The following is a 19,818-nucleotide window of genomic DNA, read 5'->3' on the forward strand; positions in this document are numbered from 1 at the left end:
CTTCAAATCTCACAACGTTTTTTTTTACAACTGCAGAATATGTTGGTTATGTGGCTGTTCTTCAGCAATTTTTCTCAATAATGGTGTGACATTAATTTTATCATATAAGTATTTTTCCACATCGAAAAGTATTTTTTGCAAATAGAGTCCTAGAGTTGAGTCAAAAGATTCTGCATGTCTTTGATTAATGTTTCCCAAAACCACGTGGATGCTGATGGCCATAAAAACAGTGGCCATGTGAGGATGTTGTCCAAGGCATACCCACCTCCCAAGTCGACTGCCTGATAACACGTCTTCTTCTTTTCCTTTCTCTTTTTCTGCGGGGTTCGTCTCCAGGACCCAGAGATGCAGCGTCTACTGCTGTCGGATGGGAAACACTCGGGCCACCAGAACCACGTGGTCGTCCTCCCGGCAGACGGCGGGGGCGGCATGGCAGCCATCAGCTTCACAGGGGCCCTGAAGATTCCCGTGAGTACACGACCCTCTTGAAAGGGGGCATTTGTGAACAGTGAACAGTGTCTGTTTACTACAAATTACACATAATGCTGTGAACAGACACTGGGCTGTTGATAAGTTTAAAAGGAGAAGTCCATGATCATATTATCTACACATTAGAAATCCAAGTGCTGTCCTTATGGCTGTTTTGTTCAACTCTTTGTGACCCCATGGAATGTAGCCCGCCATGCTCCTCTGTCCGTGGGATTCTCCAGGCAAGCATACTGGAGTGGGTTGCTATTTCCTCCTCCAGCGGAATCTTCCTGACTCAGGGATCGAAACTGTGCCTCCTGCATTGGCAGGCAGGTTCTATACCACTGAGCCACCTGGGAAGCTCATAGAAATCCATAGCATGAACCAGAATTGCAAGCAGATCAGCTCAGGGCTGAATAAGACTGCAGTGTTTTGTTCACCTGTTAACAGTTATAAAATATATTATATATGTATATTATGGATGTGAAGTCCATGAGCTGCCAGAGCAGAGCATGCTGGGAGCTGTGCAAAGGCCTGGGAGCAACTGTGTTCCTCTGACGTGGAGCTGTGGAGGGGGACAAAGGCAGGGAGCCAAGAGCAGAGACAGGAGGAGGGGGAGAGCACACTGGCCGCTGGGGGCCACACTCTAGAACACCTGGCTCCTGCCCTTGGGTGCCTGTTCAGGGGAACAGATGCAGGCAGGGGCACTTCCCTCATTCTGGCCTCGGGGACAATTGGAAGAGGGAACCCAGAGGCTCCATAGCAACTATGCTGAGCCAGAAACCTAACAGTGCACCCAGAACCTCAGCATCCTGGCACCCAGTGAAGAAACTCAGAACTGCTGCTTTAAACAGAGAGTTCTGCCAGCTCCCAGATAAAACTGGGCTGCCGAGGGCCCAGGAGCTGCTCTCCTGCCAGAAGAGACCACTGAAGGTCCAGCCTGGACTTTCCAGGGTCCCTAACAAAGATATATGGGGGTTTGGCCTGCAGGAGATGCTAGTTCCAAATAAAAGTTATTTTTTAAATTTGTTAATAACAAGTAGTAACTTTTCTGTTGTTCCTTTATTGTGTAGCTGGATCAAATACTGCTGCTAGAATTAAGTGCCCACCATAAATAGGAGTTGGGTGGAGGCAAGAACAGGCTTCAGAGCCCTGGCCTGGCCTGCCCTGGGTGGGCTGGTTACGCCCAGCACAGGCGGTAACCGCTCTAGGCCTCTGTTTCCTCACCTGTAGTGCAGGCTCAGTGGCTGTATAACTAGTTAGTGCTGTTCTCGGGATCAAATGATATCATTAACTACACAACAGGCACAATGCCATGCACTTGGTAAGCATTATACACACCACCCATACTGGGTGTGACTGTGAAAACGTTGTTTAACTTCCAGAGCACTGACATGAATTGCATACTGTGTCCTCTGCTTGGATTTGAAGGGCGTGCATAGCTATGCACTGTGATAGCCTGGGAGAAGCAACCGAGGTGTCGGCAACCGAGCAGTCGGTTCCTTCGTGTTTACCCGATTTCTCATGCTCATTTCCCAAGCAATACCTGGACTTACTATCTCACAAGGGCCACCTCTTTCTAAACGTAGTCACAAAATGGAACATATAAGCATTTCTCAATAGCCACGAGACCCCAAACCTCAGTTTCCTCATCAGAATCTACATTTCTCTTCTGGGTATCACTGAACTCAGGTCCAGCTGCTCGCTGCTTGAACTCAACACTTAAGAAGCAAATGCTGATAGAAAGGAAAGTTGCTTTAAGCAGAGTAGCCAGCAATCAGGGAGGAGGACTTGTGTCCCCAAAACCAACTCCGAGGAGGTCACAAAAGTTCTTAAAGAGAAAAAGAGTAATCTCGGTTCATCACTGAGATGAAGGATCAGGGCCATCATCACCCCCACTGCCTGCAGGCTTGTCGGCTCTTTGTGGTCTTCCTCCAGATGCTGTATTGTTCACACAGGTTGCTCGTGAGAGTACTGAAGGGGAAGCCGAGGAGGAGATCTGGTCATCTGTTAATTATTTATTCTTCATTTTTATTTCTTTGATCTAGGAAAGAACTGACCAGTTAGGCAAAGTATCGTGTGAGCTAAAAGATTTGAAAGATCTGGCCTCGGCCAGAAATGAATAGAGTATGCGAGCGACTGGTTTAAGTTCAGTTAAAATGTAGTGGACAGTGACTGCAGCCATGAAATTAAAAGACGCTTGCTCCTTGGAAGAAAAGCTATGACAAACTTAGACAGCGTGTTAAAAAAGCTGACGCATTGCTTTGCTGACAAAGGTCCATATAGTCAAAGCTATGGTTTTCCTGGTAGTCATGTGTGGATGTGAGAGTTGGACCGTAAAGAAGTCTGCGCGCCAAAGAATTGATGCTTTTGAATTGTGGTGTTGGAGAAGACTCTTGAGAGTCCCTTGGACTGCAAGGACCAGTCCACCCTAAAGGAAATCAGGCCTGAATACTCATTGGAAGGACTGATGCTGAAGCTGAAGCTCCAATCCTTTGGCCACCTGATGCTAAGAGCAGACTCACTGGAAAAGATTCTGATGCTGGGGAAGGTTGAGAGCAGGAGAAGTGGGTGGCAGAAGATAAGATGGTTGGATGGCATCACCGACATGATGGACATGAGTTTGAACAAACTCTGGGAGATAGTGAAGGACAGGGAAGCCTGGCAGTTTACCGTCCAACGAGTTGGACATGACTTAGGACTGAACAACACCAATAACAACACGTTATAGCTTTGCTAAAGTGACAAGACAAAAGGGGCCTCCTGCAGAGAGCTCCTCCCTGCCAAAAGCTGCTCGCAAATCCTCACTCGTCAGAACATCGCTCCATTGCTATGGGGTCATGCGCCAAGGTCTGTCTTCTGTCCTTCCCTCTCTTTCAGGGCGTGATAGAGTTCTCTCTGTGTCTGCTGTTTGCGAAACTGGTCAGCTACACGTTCCTTTTCTGGCTTCCACTCTACATCACAAATGTAGGTGAGTACCATTGCTAGCAGCACAGCTGGTTCTGTTCAAGGGCTGTGATCAGGACTCCCTTTTATCCACCGGTGTCTATAAACTTGGAAAGCAGAGAGATGCATGATGCTCTTGAATCACATAGCATGATTAGTAGAAACGTGCAGACAAAGAAGTAGATGTGGAGACAATGAGATGGTTTAGATGGCATCACCAACTCAGTGGACAAGAATCTGAGCAAACTCTGGGAGAAAGCAGAGGACAGAGGAACCTGGCATGCTGCAGTCCCTGGGGCCACGAAGAGTCAGACACAACTCAGCAACTGAACAACAACAGGGAAAGAGAATTCAGACGGGAATGTTTTATTGCCATGATGAGAACCTAGATGGAGTTTAAAAGGTTGACATGGTGTTCTCCAGTTGTGGCTACTGGTTCCCCAAAGGGCTTCCTATCTGGGGCAACCTGCTTTTAAATTTAGGCTGCATCTGACTTGGTCACAGCAGCTGGTGAGCAGGGAGAGAGACCCTGGGGATCTCAGATAATACAGCCTTCATGACTGACCTAGAAATCGCTTCCTGGAGCTGAGCTCTAACTCCGGGGAAGCAGACAGCTTGTCCTGCATTTCAGAAGTCCAGCAGGGGCTAAAGCTGTAGGTTACTACACAGCACACCCATTTGTAGTAACACATACCCCATGTCCTGGGCGTGAACACAGGGAAGATGAGAAGGACCAGCAGTTCTTGGAGGAGAGGTCCTGTGTAGGGGCTGCAGCCGCAACTGGACAGGGACCCAGACAGTCAGCAGGGCCTCTGGGCCCCAGAGTCAGGGATTTCGAGGACAAAGCAAAGAAACCAGGGAGGTGTGTGCCCTAGTGAATGTGAAAAGAGGAGAAATTTGGGACGTGGAAGCTCCAGAGCACAGACCACATGTCCCCAGTGTAACTGAAAGCGGGGTGGAGCTGCTCACTGTTCAAAAGCTAATAAAGAGGCAAGGTTGGTGGAAAGGAAAGTTTGTTCTATTCTGGATGCTGGCAACAGGGGTTGGGGGGGTGGGGTTGCCTGTCCAAAGGCTAACTGATGGCTAGCCAGTGGGCAAGAGCTTTTATAGATAGAAGGAGGGGCTACATGCAGAAACAGCACAGTCAGCTCTGACAGTCATCTGGATGCTGATCATTGGTGATCTGACCAGGGTCATCTTGTTTTCAGTGCAGTTAATCTTCAGTTAAAGGTCTATCTAGTCAAGGCTATGGTTTTCCAGTAGTCATGTGTGGATGTGAGAGTTATATTATAAAGAAAGCTGAGCACCAAAGAATTGATGCTTTTGAACTGTGGTGTTGGAGAAGACTCTTGAGAGTCCCTTGGACTGCAAGGTGATCCAACCAGTCCATCCTAAAGGAGATCAGTCCTGGGTTCATTGGAAGGTCTGATGTTGAAGCTGAAACTCCAATACTCTGGCCACCTCATGTGAAGAGCTGACTCATTTGAAAAGCCCCTGATGCTGGGAAAGATTGAGGGCAGGAGGAGAAGGGGACGACAAAGGATGAGATGGCTAGATGGCATCACCGACTCAATGGACATGAGTTTGGGTGAACTCCGGGAGTTGGTGATGGACAGGGAGGCCTGGCGTGCTGCGGTTCATGGGGTTGCAAAGAGTCGGACACGATTGAGTGACTGAACTGAACTGAATCTGCAGTTCCAGGATCGGTTTGTTCCTGTTTCCTTGAGGCCAGTTCTTGGAATTGTGGCAGCTTATGTCACAACTACAGTCTGGTCATCATTAATCTCTTTCACCTGGTGGGAGTTTCGGTGTCTGTAAGACAGCTCACAGGAGATGGCCCCGAATATTATCTATAGTCCTTGAGGAGGTCCTTGACTTTGCTTAATGGCTGCATTATTATTGTGTGGTCTCATTTGACTGTGTTCTTTTGTTTCTGCGTTTTCTCACTGCTCTGATTAAACTCACTCTTTGGCTAAAGCTTTTCCACAGACAGAAGGCAGGTGGAGGACACGGGCTGGGGGAAGGACCACAAGGTCCTGCTCCGTTTCACTAGCAGTGTTGTAAGGACCAGCAGAGAGGGACGTGAGCCCGAGGCAGCAGGGCAGAGTTTCTCGGGATGGGAGTCGGAGGCAGTGAGGGGACCATCCAGCGTCAGCCGAGACCCAGTCTAGGTGGGAGTTAGAGACACAGAGTCCTGCCTGAGCATCCTGAGACCTCGGCCTCCTTCTCTGGGGGAGAAGGTTCCAGCCCCTCCCAGGTCTGAAAGCGGGGGAGTCATACAGTCTGTGTCGAGGGGGCTCCCATGGGCCAGCCCTTCCCCAGGCCGTGCCCTGCAGCCCTGAGTCTGACCTCACAGCTGCCCTGAGGGGACACAGAGCAAAGGCGGGGTGATACCTAGACAGAGCCAGGTGAACCCTCACCTTTCGGTTAGGAGTGTTCATTTTTCACACTTTCTGTGTGTCTGCCCACAAAGCACACTCCTTTTTTCCATCTAGTCTGGTAATTACTATTTTAATGCTAATCTGATCTGCTGCCACTGCTAAGTTGCTTCAGTCGTGTCCGACTCTGTGCGATCCCATAGGTGGCAGCCCACCAGGCTCCCCGTCCCTGGGATTCTCCAGGCAAGAACACTGGAGCGGGTTGCGTTTCCTTCTCCAATGCACGAAAGTGAAAATTGAAAGTGAAGTCGCTCAGTCGTGTCGGACTCCCAGCGACCTCATGGACTGCAGCCCACCAGGCTCCTCGGTCCATGGGATTTTTCCAGGCAAGAGTACTGGAGTGGGGTGCCATTGCCTTCTCCGCTAATCTGATCATGGATCTCATAATTGCTGTTTGGTTTAAATCGTGCTTGTGAAACAAAAGAATGTTGTGTGTCGCTTGTACACTGCTGCGGCCTTCTCACGGTGACATTCTGCCATCATTTTTTCTTTTAACTTTTAATTTTGATTTGGAGGGTAGCCAATTAACAACGCTGTGATGGTTGCAGGTGAACAGCCAGGGGAATCTGCCCTACATATACATATGTCCACTCTCCCCCAAACTCCTCCTATCCAGGCTGCCACGTGGCACTGAGCAGAGTTCCCTGTACTGTACAATAGGTCCTTCTTGGTTATCACTTTAAACCCTCTGCTGTCATTCCAACAGATCATCTTGATGTCAAGAAGGCGGGGGAGCTCTCCACCTTGTTCGACGTGGGCGGGATCTTCGGTGAGTTCGTTTCCTCTTGTCCTGCTTTGACAAAAGCCTTCACCACCGAGGTGATGCATGGACACCCTCAGCCTGGACGCTGTTTGACTTGACTCCCTACTGGGAGGCCCCCAGTGCCTGGCCTCTGATAGCACGTCACGCCCCATCCTGGGCTCCCTGGGGACCAGGATACCTGGTGGGCGACAGACCAGTGATGCTAGGATGCTCCCAGGCAAAGGGGCTTTGGGGCCAACCTGCTCAAGGGGTGGAAAGGGCCCAGGGAAGAGGTCCTCCTCTCCTTGCTGCTGCGGCAGTGAGGGTCCTGCTTCCTCTCCATGGGGCCCCACTGGGCACGTACACCCCTCAGGACCCTCCCTCTGCCTTGCAGGTGGGATCCTGGCAGGTGTGATCTCCGATCGCCTGGAGAAAAGGGCCTCCACCTGCGGCCTGATGCTGCTGCTTGCGGCCCCCACGGTAGGCCCGCAGCCCCTCCCGCCTCATCACGGCCCCCGCACCTCTGGATCAGCCCCCCTGTCCTCCCACCCACACACCTGCAGCTGCTGGCGCAGCTCCTCTCGGGGCTCTGGTTTCCGGGACCTGGTGTCGCCTCCACCCCGCTCAGTGTCCCCCACTCAGCCTCCCCTCCCCCAGCCTCCTGCGCCCTGCACACTACGCACGAGCGTGGCTCCTCCCTCCTCCCTGCCTCCACGTGTGCGTTTGTGGGCTGTTCTCTTTGGGGTGCCCTTCCCCTCCTTTCCCCTCCCCCCAGCAGGCTCCTGCTCATTTGTAGAACCCCCACTGTGGCTGCCCTACCCGCTTCCCTGGGGAGCACCACCCCTCCCCTCATAACCCAGGTTCCATTGCTTTTCAAGTGTTTAGTTGTGTGTGACCTCGGGCGGGTGACTCCCTCTGAGCCCATTTCCTCATCTGAAAAACGAGGATGCCGGCAGCACCACCTCACAGGGTGAAGGCGAGGGCCAAGGGGAACATGGTTACACCGTCACTGTTTCCTCAACATCATATGTAGTAGTATTGCTCATCAACTTGTGCTGACTCCTTTGCCCATCTGCCGCTCCACTGAGCTGAACAGAATCCAATCTTCAGTCGTCCTGGGGCCCTGGACATTGCGCAGCACAGACTCTCCAAGAACCTTGATGCAGAAGCACTGACTGGGCTCCCCTCACCACCCGGGCCCTGGCGTTCAGGGCTTATGGCCCAGGAGGAGACACGGGGCTCAGGGAGAGCTGCGCCAAACCCAGGGTCTTCCCCCAGGAGCTCAGGGTGGGGCGTTCCCGGGTTTCCAGCTCACTGGGCGATCAGACCCTACATGTCTGCGTCCAGCCTGGGGACAGTTTGCAAGCGTCTGGACACCTGTCTTTGGACAGCCTGCCAGGGCAGCATGGCCTTCCTTCCACTGTCTAGTTGCTGCCCAAGAGTCACTTTTCAGAAATACACATTCCTGGGAAATCTCTCAGCTACTCATAGTAAACCTTTGTTCCTCTCCTGTTTTGACGCCGTTCACAGCTCTACGCTTTCTCCTCCATCAGCAGAATGGGGCTGGAAGCCACCATAGGTGAGTCTACGAGGTCTTTCTTTCCTTCAGCCATTTTTTTTTGGTCTGCACGGCTTTGTGAGATGAACTGAAAAATCTGCAAAGAAGCAAAGATGCGGCTTGCGCACTGTGCTAAAATCATCCTTGTGTTCCTCCTTGGAGGGGGTACTTTCAGAGGGGCCCACGGGGGTCCTGCCTGCGGAACTGAGGCCGCAGGTTTAAGAGCCAGTGTGGGAGAGTTCAGGCCCCGGGGCTGGCCTGTGAGAAGCCCTGGGTGCCCAGTGCAGGAGCCACTCAGAGAAGCCCACATCCCCTGGAAGGCAGCAGCTGGAGCTGTGGTCCCCAAGTCCCGCACCCCCAGCATCACAAGCCCGGGGGCGGCTGCTCTCTGAGCTGCTCTGTCAGCTGCCACTCTGGGCACAGTCTCTATTTTTAACTTTCCATAAGCAGCTCTATCAAATTAAGGCTCTGACACTGAGTAAATGCTTCTTTTGGTCTCACAACCCAGCAGAGGAGATTGGTAGGGATCCCATTAAAAGTTACCCAGAGTGCCAATTCTGGATGCAAGGGGCCCATGAAGTGACCCATTAGTCCAGGAGCTTCCACTCAGAGCAATGTGACCCAGAGGGTGGTTCGGGAACGTGAACCTGGGGTCAGGTTAGGAGACTGCATTTCAGGAATGGGCACGGTGGTCCCACCCATCGGGGACTGGGCTGTGCTGGAGCCCCAGGTCTCCTGGGGGTGGCCATCAGCGGCTGTGGGCAAAGAGAGGAAGTCCTGTCCGCTGCAGACAAGGCTGTGGTGGTGGCCGCATCGGGTGCTCACACCTGTGGTCACGCCTGTGGTCACGTCTGTGCTTGAACGTCGGGGTTCTCGCTTCCTCTCAGCACGGCTTCTGCTCTCCAGGTTCAAGAAAACAGGGGCCAGGTTCTCTGAACTTGGCTTGAGTCTTTGGGAAAGTGTGATTAGACCTACAACCGTTTTGGGGCAAGTTTAACAGAAGATGTTTATGATGCTTGCTCCAGCCGTGGCCACTCCCTGGTGGTGTGGGCATCTTCCCAGGACCGGCCCGTGTCCAGCTCAGGGCAGGGCCAGCATGCAATGCCAGGATGCCCAGCAGGGAGAAGCTTAGGCAGCAGAGGCTCCCCGGGGTCTGTTCTGCTGGCTGACCCCTCTCTGGGTCTCTGTCTCCTGCAGCCATGCTCCTCCTCAGCGGGGCCCTGGTCAGCGGGCCGTACGCGCTCATCACGACTGCCGTGTCTGCCGACCTGGTGAGTATGCGCAGCTCATCACAGAACCGGGGCCAGGTGCTGGCGGGGCGGCCGCCTCTTCCATCACAACTGTTGTGATGGGTGGTCTCTGATAGCAAAACGGTCTGTTTCAATGAGCACTCCTGTGCAGACGGCCAGTAAGGATGCTAAGAGTCCTCTGAAGCAGATAAGGGGACACGGCCGCCCCGTCCTGTAAACCAACAGCCCAAGGCCTGATGCCAGCGTCTGGCTCGCTCCTCTGAGCCACTCTGGCAGCCCTGGAAACCAGTGGCCGTGACCCCTGGAGCCCACCCTTAGGGCCTCAGCAGAGTCCGGCCCGCCATGGGTGTCCCACTCTGTGCCCAGCCCTCTGCTGGTCTTGGGGACTGCAGGGACAAGCCAGGTGGGGTCCTGGCCCTGGGAGGACATGCTCCAAGGCAGAGGCCAGGGTGGTAAAGAAACGTTTACTGCACAGGGTGGTGAACTCCACGCGGGCCTGGGGATCCATGGCGGCTCCTGCCCAGTTCTTCCAGGAGGAAGCACTGCTGACAGGTGGCCTTTGACTCCAGGCCAGAGGGACCCAGAGGCGGCAGGGCTGTCTCATCTACCCGACAGGAAAGACGAGACATGTCACATGGGAGCCACTTGTGGACGTCGGCAGGATACACGCACTGCACTGAAGTAAAAGCCCCTGATAGGAAGTAGTGTCATGAATAACTGGGAGAGGAGAGGCAGTGTCCTGTACAGAAGGGTGTAGGCAGGTCCTCTGCCCAGGGGCAGGGAGCCCACCTCCCCTGTCCTCAGGGGCGGGCTGAGCACAGAGGACAGCATGGGGAGGGGGGATCGAGTAACTTCTCAGGGGAGAAAGTCAACAGCCCCGCCCTCCGCCAAGGTCACAGTCAACACCAGCAGGGAGGCATCAAGCTGATGCATGGATGCAGGGTGAGAGGTGATGCCCACGGTCCTTCACCTCCGTGATCTCCCTCCTAGAACCCACACCCATCCAGTCACGGGAAACAAGGAAAGTCCCAGAAGCAACGTCTGCAAAGCTGTCACAGCCAAGAGGAGCTCCAGGAGACACATGGACCTGGGTGGGCTCCTGGGACACAGATTGGAGCTCCAGGAGACACATGGACCTGGGTGGGCTCCTGGGACACAGATTCAGTTAGACACTAGATAAAAAGCCAGAGGTCTGAAAAAATCATGGATTTTCGTGATGAGGCATCAATATTGGGTCATTCGTCATGAAAAATGTAGCCCAGCAGGGCAAGATGTGAACACAGGGCAAAGCGAGTGCAGGGCTCGTACCAGCTCTGTCCTCTCTGTGCACACTTTCTGTGAATCTAAGATTGTTCTAAATTAAAAGCTTATTTAAAACCACAAGCAGTCCCCCACACGTGGTGCACAGACTTGTGGGAGGGAGGCCAGGCTTCTCAGCGTCTGTCCGGCATGCCGTCCCCACCCCGGCTCCCGAGCGCCCTCGACCTTTTCTGCCGGCTCCGGTGGTCATCTGCCGGCTCCGGTGGTCAGCTTGGGGACGGGACGAGCACCGTTCATCTTTTCATTTTCCACGCTGGATGACACGGTGCCTCAGTGATGGTGCCAAGGAGAGGCTTGTTTACTGAAGAGAATTCCAAGTGTTCTTTTAACTAGAATACACTTGAAAGTATTAGTCTGTCAGTCGCGTCCGACTCTTTGTGACCCCATGGACTGTAGCCCACCAGGCTCCTCTGTCCATGGGATTCCCAGGCAAGAATACTGGAGTGGGTTGCCAGTCCCTCCTCTGGGCATCTTCATGACCCAGGGGTCAAACCTGGGTCTCCTGTATCACAGACAGTCTTTACTGTCTGAGCTACCAGGGAAACCAGAATGCACTTGGACAAGTATTAATATCTCTGATGGTTTTTTACTATTAAAGACATTTGAAGCTTTGCATGCTTTTCCAAGATGAGTCTGGGATGGAGTAGAGCTTCAGTCTCCGAATGGAAAGACTCCACGTTTTGCTTTGCACAGTGATTTGGGTGGATTGTCGTGCAGGAGGTGTAGGTTTATTTCTCACTCTGCCATTGCTGGGGCGTGTTTCACACTGATGTTCCTTCTCCTCCAGGGGACGCACAAAAGCCTGAAGGGAAACTCCCATGCCCTGGCCACCGTGACCGCCATCATCGACGGAACCGGATCTGTAGGTACGTGGATATTTTAGCCCAAAGAGGTTCATCATGGTCCAAGGGGAAACCATGTCATCACGTCTAGCTAGCAGACGCCCTGGATTCCACCTGCTTTTGTGTTATCAGGATCAGCTGGCCTTCTCCTTTTATGTACTTGTTTATTTAATATTTATTTGTTTGGCTGTGCCAGGTGTTAGCTGTGGCATGCAGGGTCTTTAGTTACAGCATCTAGTTGTGGGATCTGGTTCCCTGACCAGGAATTGAACTTGGGCCCTCTGCACTGGGAGTGTGGAGTTTTAACCACTGGACCACCAGGAAAGTCCCAGTCCTCCTTAAAACGTGAGCAGATCCAAAGCACATGCAAGCCCTGGGAAGTGAGCAGCTGGCCCTGCCAATCGTCTCTGATGGGAGGCTCCCAGAGGAGACATGGTGTGTGGCTGGCAGGTCAAGGTTTCTTCAACGTGAGAGGACATGGCCCCAGGTTTTCCTCCAAGCCAGCAGTGGGAAAACTGGCCCACAGGCCACTGGTCTGCTGACTCTTTATCACTGTCATTTCAAGGGGGATGGAATTCTTGCATAAGTGCATGTGGGCTAAGTCGCTTCAGTTGTGTCCGACTCTTTGTGACACTATGGACTATGGCCCACTGGGCTCCTCTGTCCATGGGGATTCTCCAAGCAAGAATACTGGAGTGGCTAGCCTGCCCTCCTCTAGGGGGTCTTCTCAACCCAGGAATCAAGCCTGCATCTTTCTCTTACATCTCCTGCATTGACAAGCAGGTTCTTTACCACTAGCGCCACCTGGGAAGCTCGGATAGAATCTTACTGAGAGGTAAATGACAGGTGAGCTGTGGGTCCCAAAGCTCATGAGACGTGTGTCACCAGCCCCGTCAGGGGTCTTGGAGAGAACACGGCAACGTGTTCTGAGGAAAGAAAGGGGGCGAAACAAGCCCCTGGCCCCTGTGAGCTGGGCACATGGGACCTGGTGACAGCAAGCCTGTCCTGATCCGAGTCAGGAGGCTTACAGGGATGTCCTTGAACTTTCCTGAGGCTCAGCTGGGGAGCTCGCAGTCTGGGACCACTCCTGCCAAGACCCCGAAGCCGCCTGTGCTCTGCAGACCCTGGAACTGGAGGCGGGATGTGGGCTGGTGTGGCCCTCGCGGCTTCTCCGGGAGGTCTCGGGTTGCATCCTAGCATGTCGCTTCCCACCACAGGTGCCTGATGCCAGGGGGGCAGTGAGAGAGAGGGCAGACCAGGTGGGGCAGGCCCTGGGGGCCTGGAACACTCTCTAGCAGTAAAACAAGCATTTGCTGGATGAAGGTGGCTCTGTGAGTTCCACCAAATGCTGGCCTCTCTTCGGCCCACCTTGTCTGGGGCCTGCAGACCCCTCCCCACCCAGACTCAGGGCCTGTCTCGTGGCCTACCCTCCTCCGGGGCCCCGTCCACTGTCTGCTCTGTACTGTCCTCTCCCTGCTCCTGGTGGGAAGCCCCAGGACAGGAGTTGGTTTCGTTTTCTGCTGTGTTCTCAACCCCCCCGGCAAAGCCCAGGAGCGGGTGCTCAGTGAGGGGGCAAGGAGGGCATTGCTGGGTGGCTCTAAAGCAGGAGATTGCAGACAGGCCTGGGGGGTGGGCAGAAGGTCTCCCGTCCAGGCTGCTGGGTTTGCAAGTGAGGGCTCAGGGGACAGAGGCCGGGGCCCCCCTCAGCCCTCACAGCTCATGGAGATAGGGCCCCCCAGCTCCTACTCCTGCCACACTATGACAGTGGTCACCACTCTGGTGTCTTCAGGGAGACCATTCCCTTTGGGGGCTCCTCTTGCAGCCTTTGAGACAAGTCCGGGGAAAGGGCTGTGGGGGCAGGGTCGTGTCACGTGACAGATGTCCGTTGCCCACCAGCCTACTATCCCGGCTCTCGCAGCACACGAAAAGCTTCTGCAGCCTGGAAGATGTGAGGTCACTGGGAGACTCCTGGGCCGAGTGCGGTGCTCGGGGGCTGAGCAACCCGGCAGCATCCTCCCACCTCCTGCCTGCAGAGCCCTCTGTCTGAGTCCATCCCTGGCTGCCGCTGTGACACCCTTTTCTGAAAGCAAACAGAGCTCGGCGGGCAGTGCTGACTGATTTTAAAGTAGAAGATGAGGAGTTGAAGAAGAGGAAATGATGAAGCAGCTGGAAGGCCACATATTTCTTGATTTCCTTCCCAAAACAAGAGGGAAGCAGAAGTCCTTGGCCCAGGGTGGAGGCTCAGCATCTATGCACGGGGGCAGCTCTGAGCCGCAGGAGAAACCAAAGCCCAGCTGTGAACTCCTCCCACCCCCACGGAAGGACTGCAGGGGGCGACTTAGACCGCCTCGACCTCTATGCTCCTCTGTGTTCAGTGCTGACCATCCAGCGTCATCACTCCCACCCGGGCGACAGGGTCTGGCTGGACTCGAACTCCCCCAGGCTGTGCCAGCCCCAGTGCATGAGGACCCGGAGGTGGTCGCCATGGAAACGGCATGCAGGCTCGTCCACCGCTTCATCTGCCTCGTTGTTTCTCTGCCTAAGTGCTGCCCAAGGACACCGAAGCCGAGCAAGGCTCAAGTGGGAACACACAGTTTCAGCAAAATTCTGATTCTCAAGGGCATATGCCTTGATATGTTTGTTAAATGTCATAAATGTTGGTTCCTTTGGAGGCAGAGATTGACTGATTATAAATGAGCCGAAAGTGCCAGCCTGCTCAGTCATGTCCGACTCTTTGCAGCCCCATGGACTGTAGCCACCAGGCTCCTCTGTCCATGGAATTTTCCAGGCAAAAATACTGGAGTGGGTTTCCAGCTCCTCCTCCAGGAGATATTCCCAGCCCAGGGATCGAACCCAGGTCCACTGTATCGCCTGCTCCACTGGCCGTCTCTTTACCCGCTGAGCCTTCGGGGAAGCCTAATGAGCGGAACGCCTTCTTGCAGTTCACCAGAGCTGACGGTTCCAGGGACTCCAGCTGATGTGTGTGATGTGTTCACAGTGCTGAGCGCTGCACCCCAGGGGCTGCAGGCTGGTTGTTTCTATATGTTTATGCAATTCATTAGAGCCCTGACGTTCTTCAAGTTCATTTTAATTTTCTCGAAGTAACACATGATGTCACTTGAGAAACCAGATAGCCTTAGAAAGCATCCTAAGTCTAAACTGAGAAACTATCTAAGAAAATATCTAAACTTAGGAACTGTACTAAATGCGAAATGACAGCCCCCTGCCCACGCCCCCCTCCAGAATTTCCTCCAGAGTCAGTGTCTTCTAGCTCCGTCATCACCACAGGAAAGCCTCTTGTCACCCTCGGCAAGAACTCCACCTCTGACCTCTGGTCTTCCCCCTCAGGGGTCCCCAGCTCCCTGTACCTGTGCAGCCTCTCTGCATCCCTGCTCCCACCCCTGTGCCCTGGACACCCAGGACCCACCCAGCCTGGAAACGGATGCCCTTGATCCCTGGGAAACTGTGCTGTGTTATCTCTTTGACAAGTTTCCTCCACTGTTTGTCTTCCTGGAAAACTTACCAGTCAATGTTTAGCTTTCTGGAGTCATCCTCCAGTTCTCTCTTCTGTCTGACTGTCTTTGTTCTTTTCCTCCATCTTCTGAGATGCTCTTGGCTTTCCTTTCCCACTTCTGCACTCGACTTTTTATCTTCACCGTCACAGTGTTCTGTTCGTTGGTGTCGTTCTGCCTTTTTAATCCCTCCCGTTCTTTCTTCGTGGATGCGGTGCTATGAGATTGAATCCTGGGCAGTTGCTGGTGTTAGATGGTTTTCAGACATAGACGCGGGGGTTTCACACGTTTCAACTTCATTCTCTGTGGTTCTCGTGGGTGTGACACGCTTTCCTAGGAATGTTTTTCTCCCTGGTTTGTTTATTTCCTCCAGGTTCCCCTCGAACCAGATTGTTTTCTTTCAGGGCGAGGCTTTCCTCTGATATAAGTGAACCTTGGCTGTCCCCTCATATATTCATGTTTAACATGGGGCTTAATCACTCATTAAAACGCTTTTCTGTGCAGCAGGCATGGGGGAGTGTGTAAACTGTTGGTCTATGGGGTCTGAGTGGGGTCTGGAGGAGGAGACCCCCAGTACCCATGGGGTGTGCCCCAGCATTCCGGCTGTTGTGAGGGAGGGGGCAGTGTGAAAGATCTTAGTTCTCCAACCAGGGATCGAACCTGTGCCCCTGCAATGGAAGCACAGAATCTTAACCACTGGACCACAGGGAAGTCCCCTTAATGTGTGTGTGTGTGTGTTTTAATTATGAATAAGGTGTTGAGAACTCCCTTATGTTTACTGGGCCTGGGTATTTGGGTGGTTGCGGTCCAGGGTCCTCTGCACACACCATGTATGTCCATTTCCTCATTCCAGGAGCAGCGCTGGGCCCGCTGCTGGCAGGGCTCATCTCCCCATCAGGATGGAACAACGTGTTCTACATGCTCATGTTCGCAGACGCCTGTGCCTTACTGGTGAGTCGCCTCGCTTTTCCTCCAAGGCTTTCACAAGTGTCTCTGTGGTTGTCACGGTCAAACGCTGGGGATGCTTGTTCCTGTGGACTCCCGCCGCTCCCAGGGGACTTTGGGCCGGTGATGCGTCCCTCAGGCTCCTGGGCTGGGGCTCTTTCTCCCTCTGGCTTTGATGCATCCAGAGCAGCAGCAGGCAGTTTCCAGTAGGATGGGCGAGAGGTCAAGAGCAGGGGCTCCCTGGCCTTGGATCCTGAGCCGGTCAGCTATGAGTGGCTGTGTTCGTGTATGACTTGGGTGGTTCCTGAGCCCCTCTGCTCCAAAGCATCCACCTGTGAAGTGGGCAGCACGGGGACACCAGGAACATGATTACTGTGTTGCTGTGGGGATTAAAGGGCACGATGCGCCGAGTCCTACCTGGTACCCTGACCCTTCCCCCACCCCTCCTGTCCGTGATCAGCTGCACTGGGGAAGCGCCTGATTCCCACATCCAGAGGACCGGAGGTCAGAAGAGGAGCTGGGGCTGCTCAGGCAGCACTGAGCAATCTGCTCTCTGGGCCCCGTGGCCTGTCCCCTCCTTCGTGAGAAGAGAGGAGGGTTTCCTGGGGATGGCGAAGGCCCGTCCCCACAGCACAGTCCTGCAGGGGCCACCCGTGAGAGCGGCCACCATGCTGTCCCTTACCAGTCACCCACACCAAGCCCAGACCCAAAGCCACCGTCTCCTCTCAAGTCACCTGGAAAAGTGAACATTTACCCCAGCACAAATGAGTTGAGCACCTTGGAAGTTTATATTTTCATTCCCAGAAGCCCTAAGTCACAGCTCCCCAACTTTATACACAATCAAATACCAACTCTCAGCTTATGAACCTGTGAGGTGGGCAAAGCAGCCCCTCAGTTAAGCCCCCAGATCATTTCTGCCAGGTAGCAGTGAAACTTCCATAATTATGGCTATTTAAAGATGGACTATTCTTCTAGTTCAGAAATAACGTGTATATATACATTAAACTTCCTTTTACTGCACAACTACACTGGTAAGAAAGGAAGGGACATCCCCAGGAGCCAGAGATGTAGAGACTACATGAAATATGTACCAAACTGATGCTGGGCAGTTATACCTCCCCCACCATGGTCCCCAGCCCCAGGTGCTGGGCCGGCCCAGGACGGGGAGCTGGAAATGGAGCCCCCCTCCTTAAACCCGGACCCTCAGGGAGCTCTGGGTGCAGTGAAGGCATAAACACGCATGCATACTGGCACAGGAGAGAAGCAGGATCTGCGACCTCTTAGCCTGCTCACCAAACTGGGGAGAAATCTTCCTGGAGGCTAAAAGTTAACCTTCAGTTGAGGGCTACAGTAACCTTCAACTTTTTAACTTATATTCTGTAAATATCACACAATGAGTATGTAATATTACAAAAAAATGAGTAAACAATGATACTAAAATACTCAAAAAGTGAGTATTACAAAAAAGTGAGTAAAATTGGTCCCAGGATGCTGATATACCCGGTTCTTCAGCAGAAGCAAATCCCAAGTCAACTGAGAAGGACAGTCCTCACCCCAGTGGCACGGGGTCCCACAGCTGTCACCCCGCTGCAGACAAGCTCTTACCCCAAATCAGGAAACAGTAGGAAACGGTCTGCTGTGATGGGGTGACAGGCACAACAGATAGACACCCCCAAAAAAAAACCCGGGTAAAAGGGTTACCAGACAAACTAAAACATATTTAGCATTTCCCTGGTGGCTCAGTTGGCAAAGAATCTGCCTGCAATGCAGGAGACCAAGGTTCAATCCCTAGGTCAGAAAGATCCCCTGGTAAAGGGAATGGCAGCCCACTCCGGTATTCTTGCCTGGGAAATCCCGTGGATAGAGGAGCCTGGCGCATTACAGTCCACGGGGTCGCACAGAGTTGGGCACGACTAAGCAACTAAATCACCAAGATTATCATACTCAGTGAAGTAAGTCAGAAAGAGAAAGACAGATACCATCTGATGTCACTTATACGTGGAATCTAAAATACAACACAAATGACCTATCTATGAGACGGAAACAGACTCACAGACGTGTGTTTGCCCAGGAGGAGTGGGAGGCAAGGATGGGGAGTTCGGGATTAGCCGAGGCAACCTATTATGTAGAAGACAGATAAGCAACAAGGTCCTACCGTATACCACAGGGAACTGTATTCAGTCTTCTGGGATAAACCATAATGGAGAAGAATATAAAAAAAGAATATGTGTGTATAAACTGAGTCCCTGTACTGCACATCAGAGGCGGGCACCACACTGTAGATCAGCTATATGCGTGCGTGCTCAGTTGCTTCAGTCGTGTCCGACTTTAGCCCTCCAGGCTCCTCTGTCCATGGGATTGTCCAGGCAAGAGTACTGGAGTGAGTTGCCAGTCCTTCCTCCTGGGGATCTTCCCAATCCTGATACAGGGTTGCCAGAAATCTTCAAGTTGTAAAAACTGCAGTAACTACAAAGCATGAGAATGTAAAGCATAATAAAATGAGGTATGCCTGCAGTTTGCCAGAATTGCTAATTGATAGCAGGGAAGATGGAAATTTCCTTGTCAAGCTTCAGCATAAACCTTTGCAGAACTGGTTGATGAGATTAAAAAAGAAAATGAGTATTTGAATAGAAAGAGGCAACAATAAAACATTTCTTCTATTTAAAAAAAAAAAAAAAAAAAAAACACTAATTGAGAAAGATATAGGAATTTCCTGGCTGTCCAGTGGTTAGGACTTGTGTTTTCACTGCCAAGGGCCCAGATTCAGTCCTAGCAGATCTGACTCTGAAGCACCCTCATTCTTGTGTCCTTTAATTACCATCAGTCAAGTCCAGCCTAAGAATTCGATTCCCAAACCAGTCCTTGTGTCTTCCCCTGGGTTAGAGAAGAAAAGGCAGGGCAACGATGGGACCAGCAGTGATGAGGGCGCAAGGGATGAAGAATTAGGGTCTGAGAAGATAAACAGAAGTGGAGGCTGCCGCTAGAGAGGCTGAGCCAGCAGTAGCATGACCGCTGCCCTCGGCTGCCCCAAGCTATCCATTCAGCAAACACTGGTTGAGCGTCTATTGTGTGCACAGTACCCTGCCGTGGATTTCTCATGTTTGACTGTCTTAAGAGGGGATTGTCTTCAGTGTCTTTTTTATTGATGCCCCCAGTTTACTGGCTAAGTAAGCAATGACCTTCCCTTTCCTTACATCAGGCCACAGTTCTCACCCCACCTTTATGCAGTCAGGCTCCTGACCCCAGAGGCAATGAAAAGAGGCCAGACACAGCTGTAAGCCAGGGGAATTGCCTCAAATATGGTCGGAGCTTCGAAATCAAAGCAGGGACTGGGTTCACGCAGTGTTCAGTGGTAAAACAACGCTTCATTTTCACTGCAGATCCCTGGAGGAACATATTTAGCACAGAAATTTGAGAACACTTGGATTATTCACTAGAGCTCAAAAAGGGAAGCCAATGAGGGTAATTTACAGTATTACAAGAGATTTTCAAGTTCAGAGATCAAGGATGGAGTCTATAAGATTGCAACACAAGTTAACATAAAGCAAGGGTTGTATGCGGTGAGGCTGACAGAGGATCCACTTCATCTTCTGAGGGAAGAAAGATGCCTGCAATCCAGTTGCCATTTCTCAAAAAGACCGTTTCCTGCCTGCAGTTCAGGAATTGAAGAAACCGTTGTTCCTAAGCCACAGAATTCATCTTTTCCTTGATCTAGCATAAATGTGCCCATCTGTGACAATGCACTTTTGGGCAATTAGAAAACAAGATCAAAGACAAGGAAATCCCGGTCACCGTCT

At 52.4% G+C, this 19,818-nt stretch overlaps 1 protein-coding gene across 6 annotated transcripts in view; it reads left to right on the plus strand.

Moving 5' to 3' along the window:
- SLC37A1 (solute carrier family 37 member 1) overlaps nucleotides 1–19,818 on the plus strand; it is a 102,615-nt gene that overhangs the window by 78,937 nt on the left and 3,860 nt on the right. For all 6 annotated transcript variants that reach the window (XM_061422394.1, XM_061422419.1, XM_061422436.1 and 3 more), the window contains 8 exons: nucleotides 337–468; nucleotides 3,349–3,439; nucleotides 6,559–6,621; nucleotides 6,989–7,074; nucleotides 8,125–8,173; nucleotides 9,350–9,423; nucleotides 11,510–11,588; nucleotides 15,930–16,027. In XM_061422394.1, coding sequence (XP_061278378.1) covers nucleotides 337–468; nucleotides 3,349–3,439; nucleotides 6,559–6,621; nucleotides 6,989–7,074; nucleotides 8,125–8,173; nucleotides 9,350–9,423; nucleotides 11,510–11,588; nucleotides 15,930–16,027 — 672 coding nt within the window. The remainder of the gene's footprint in view (nucleotides 1–336; nucleotides 469–3,348; nucleotides 3,440–6,558; nucleotides 6,622–6,988; nucleotides 7,075–8,124; nucleotides 8,174–9,349; nucleotides 9,424–11,509; nucleotides 11,589–15,929; nucleotides 16,028–19,818) is intronic.

This window comes from Bos javanicus, chromosome 1 (genome assembly GCF_032452875.1).
Source record: "Bos javanicus breed banteng chromosome 1, ARS-OSU_banteng_1.0, whole genome shotgun sequence".
In the NCBI taxonomy this organism is placed as follows: domain Eukaryota; kingdom Metazoa; phylum Chordata; class Mammalia; order Artiodactyla; family Bovidae; genus Bos; species Bos javanicus.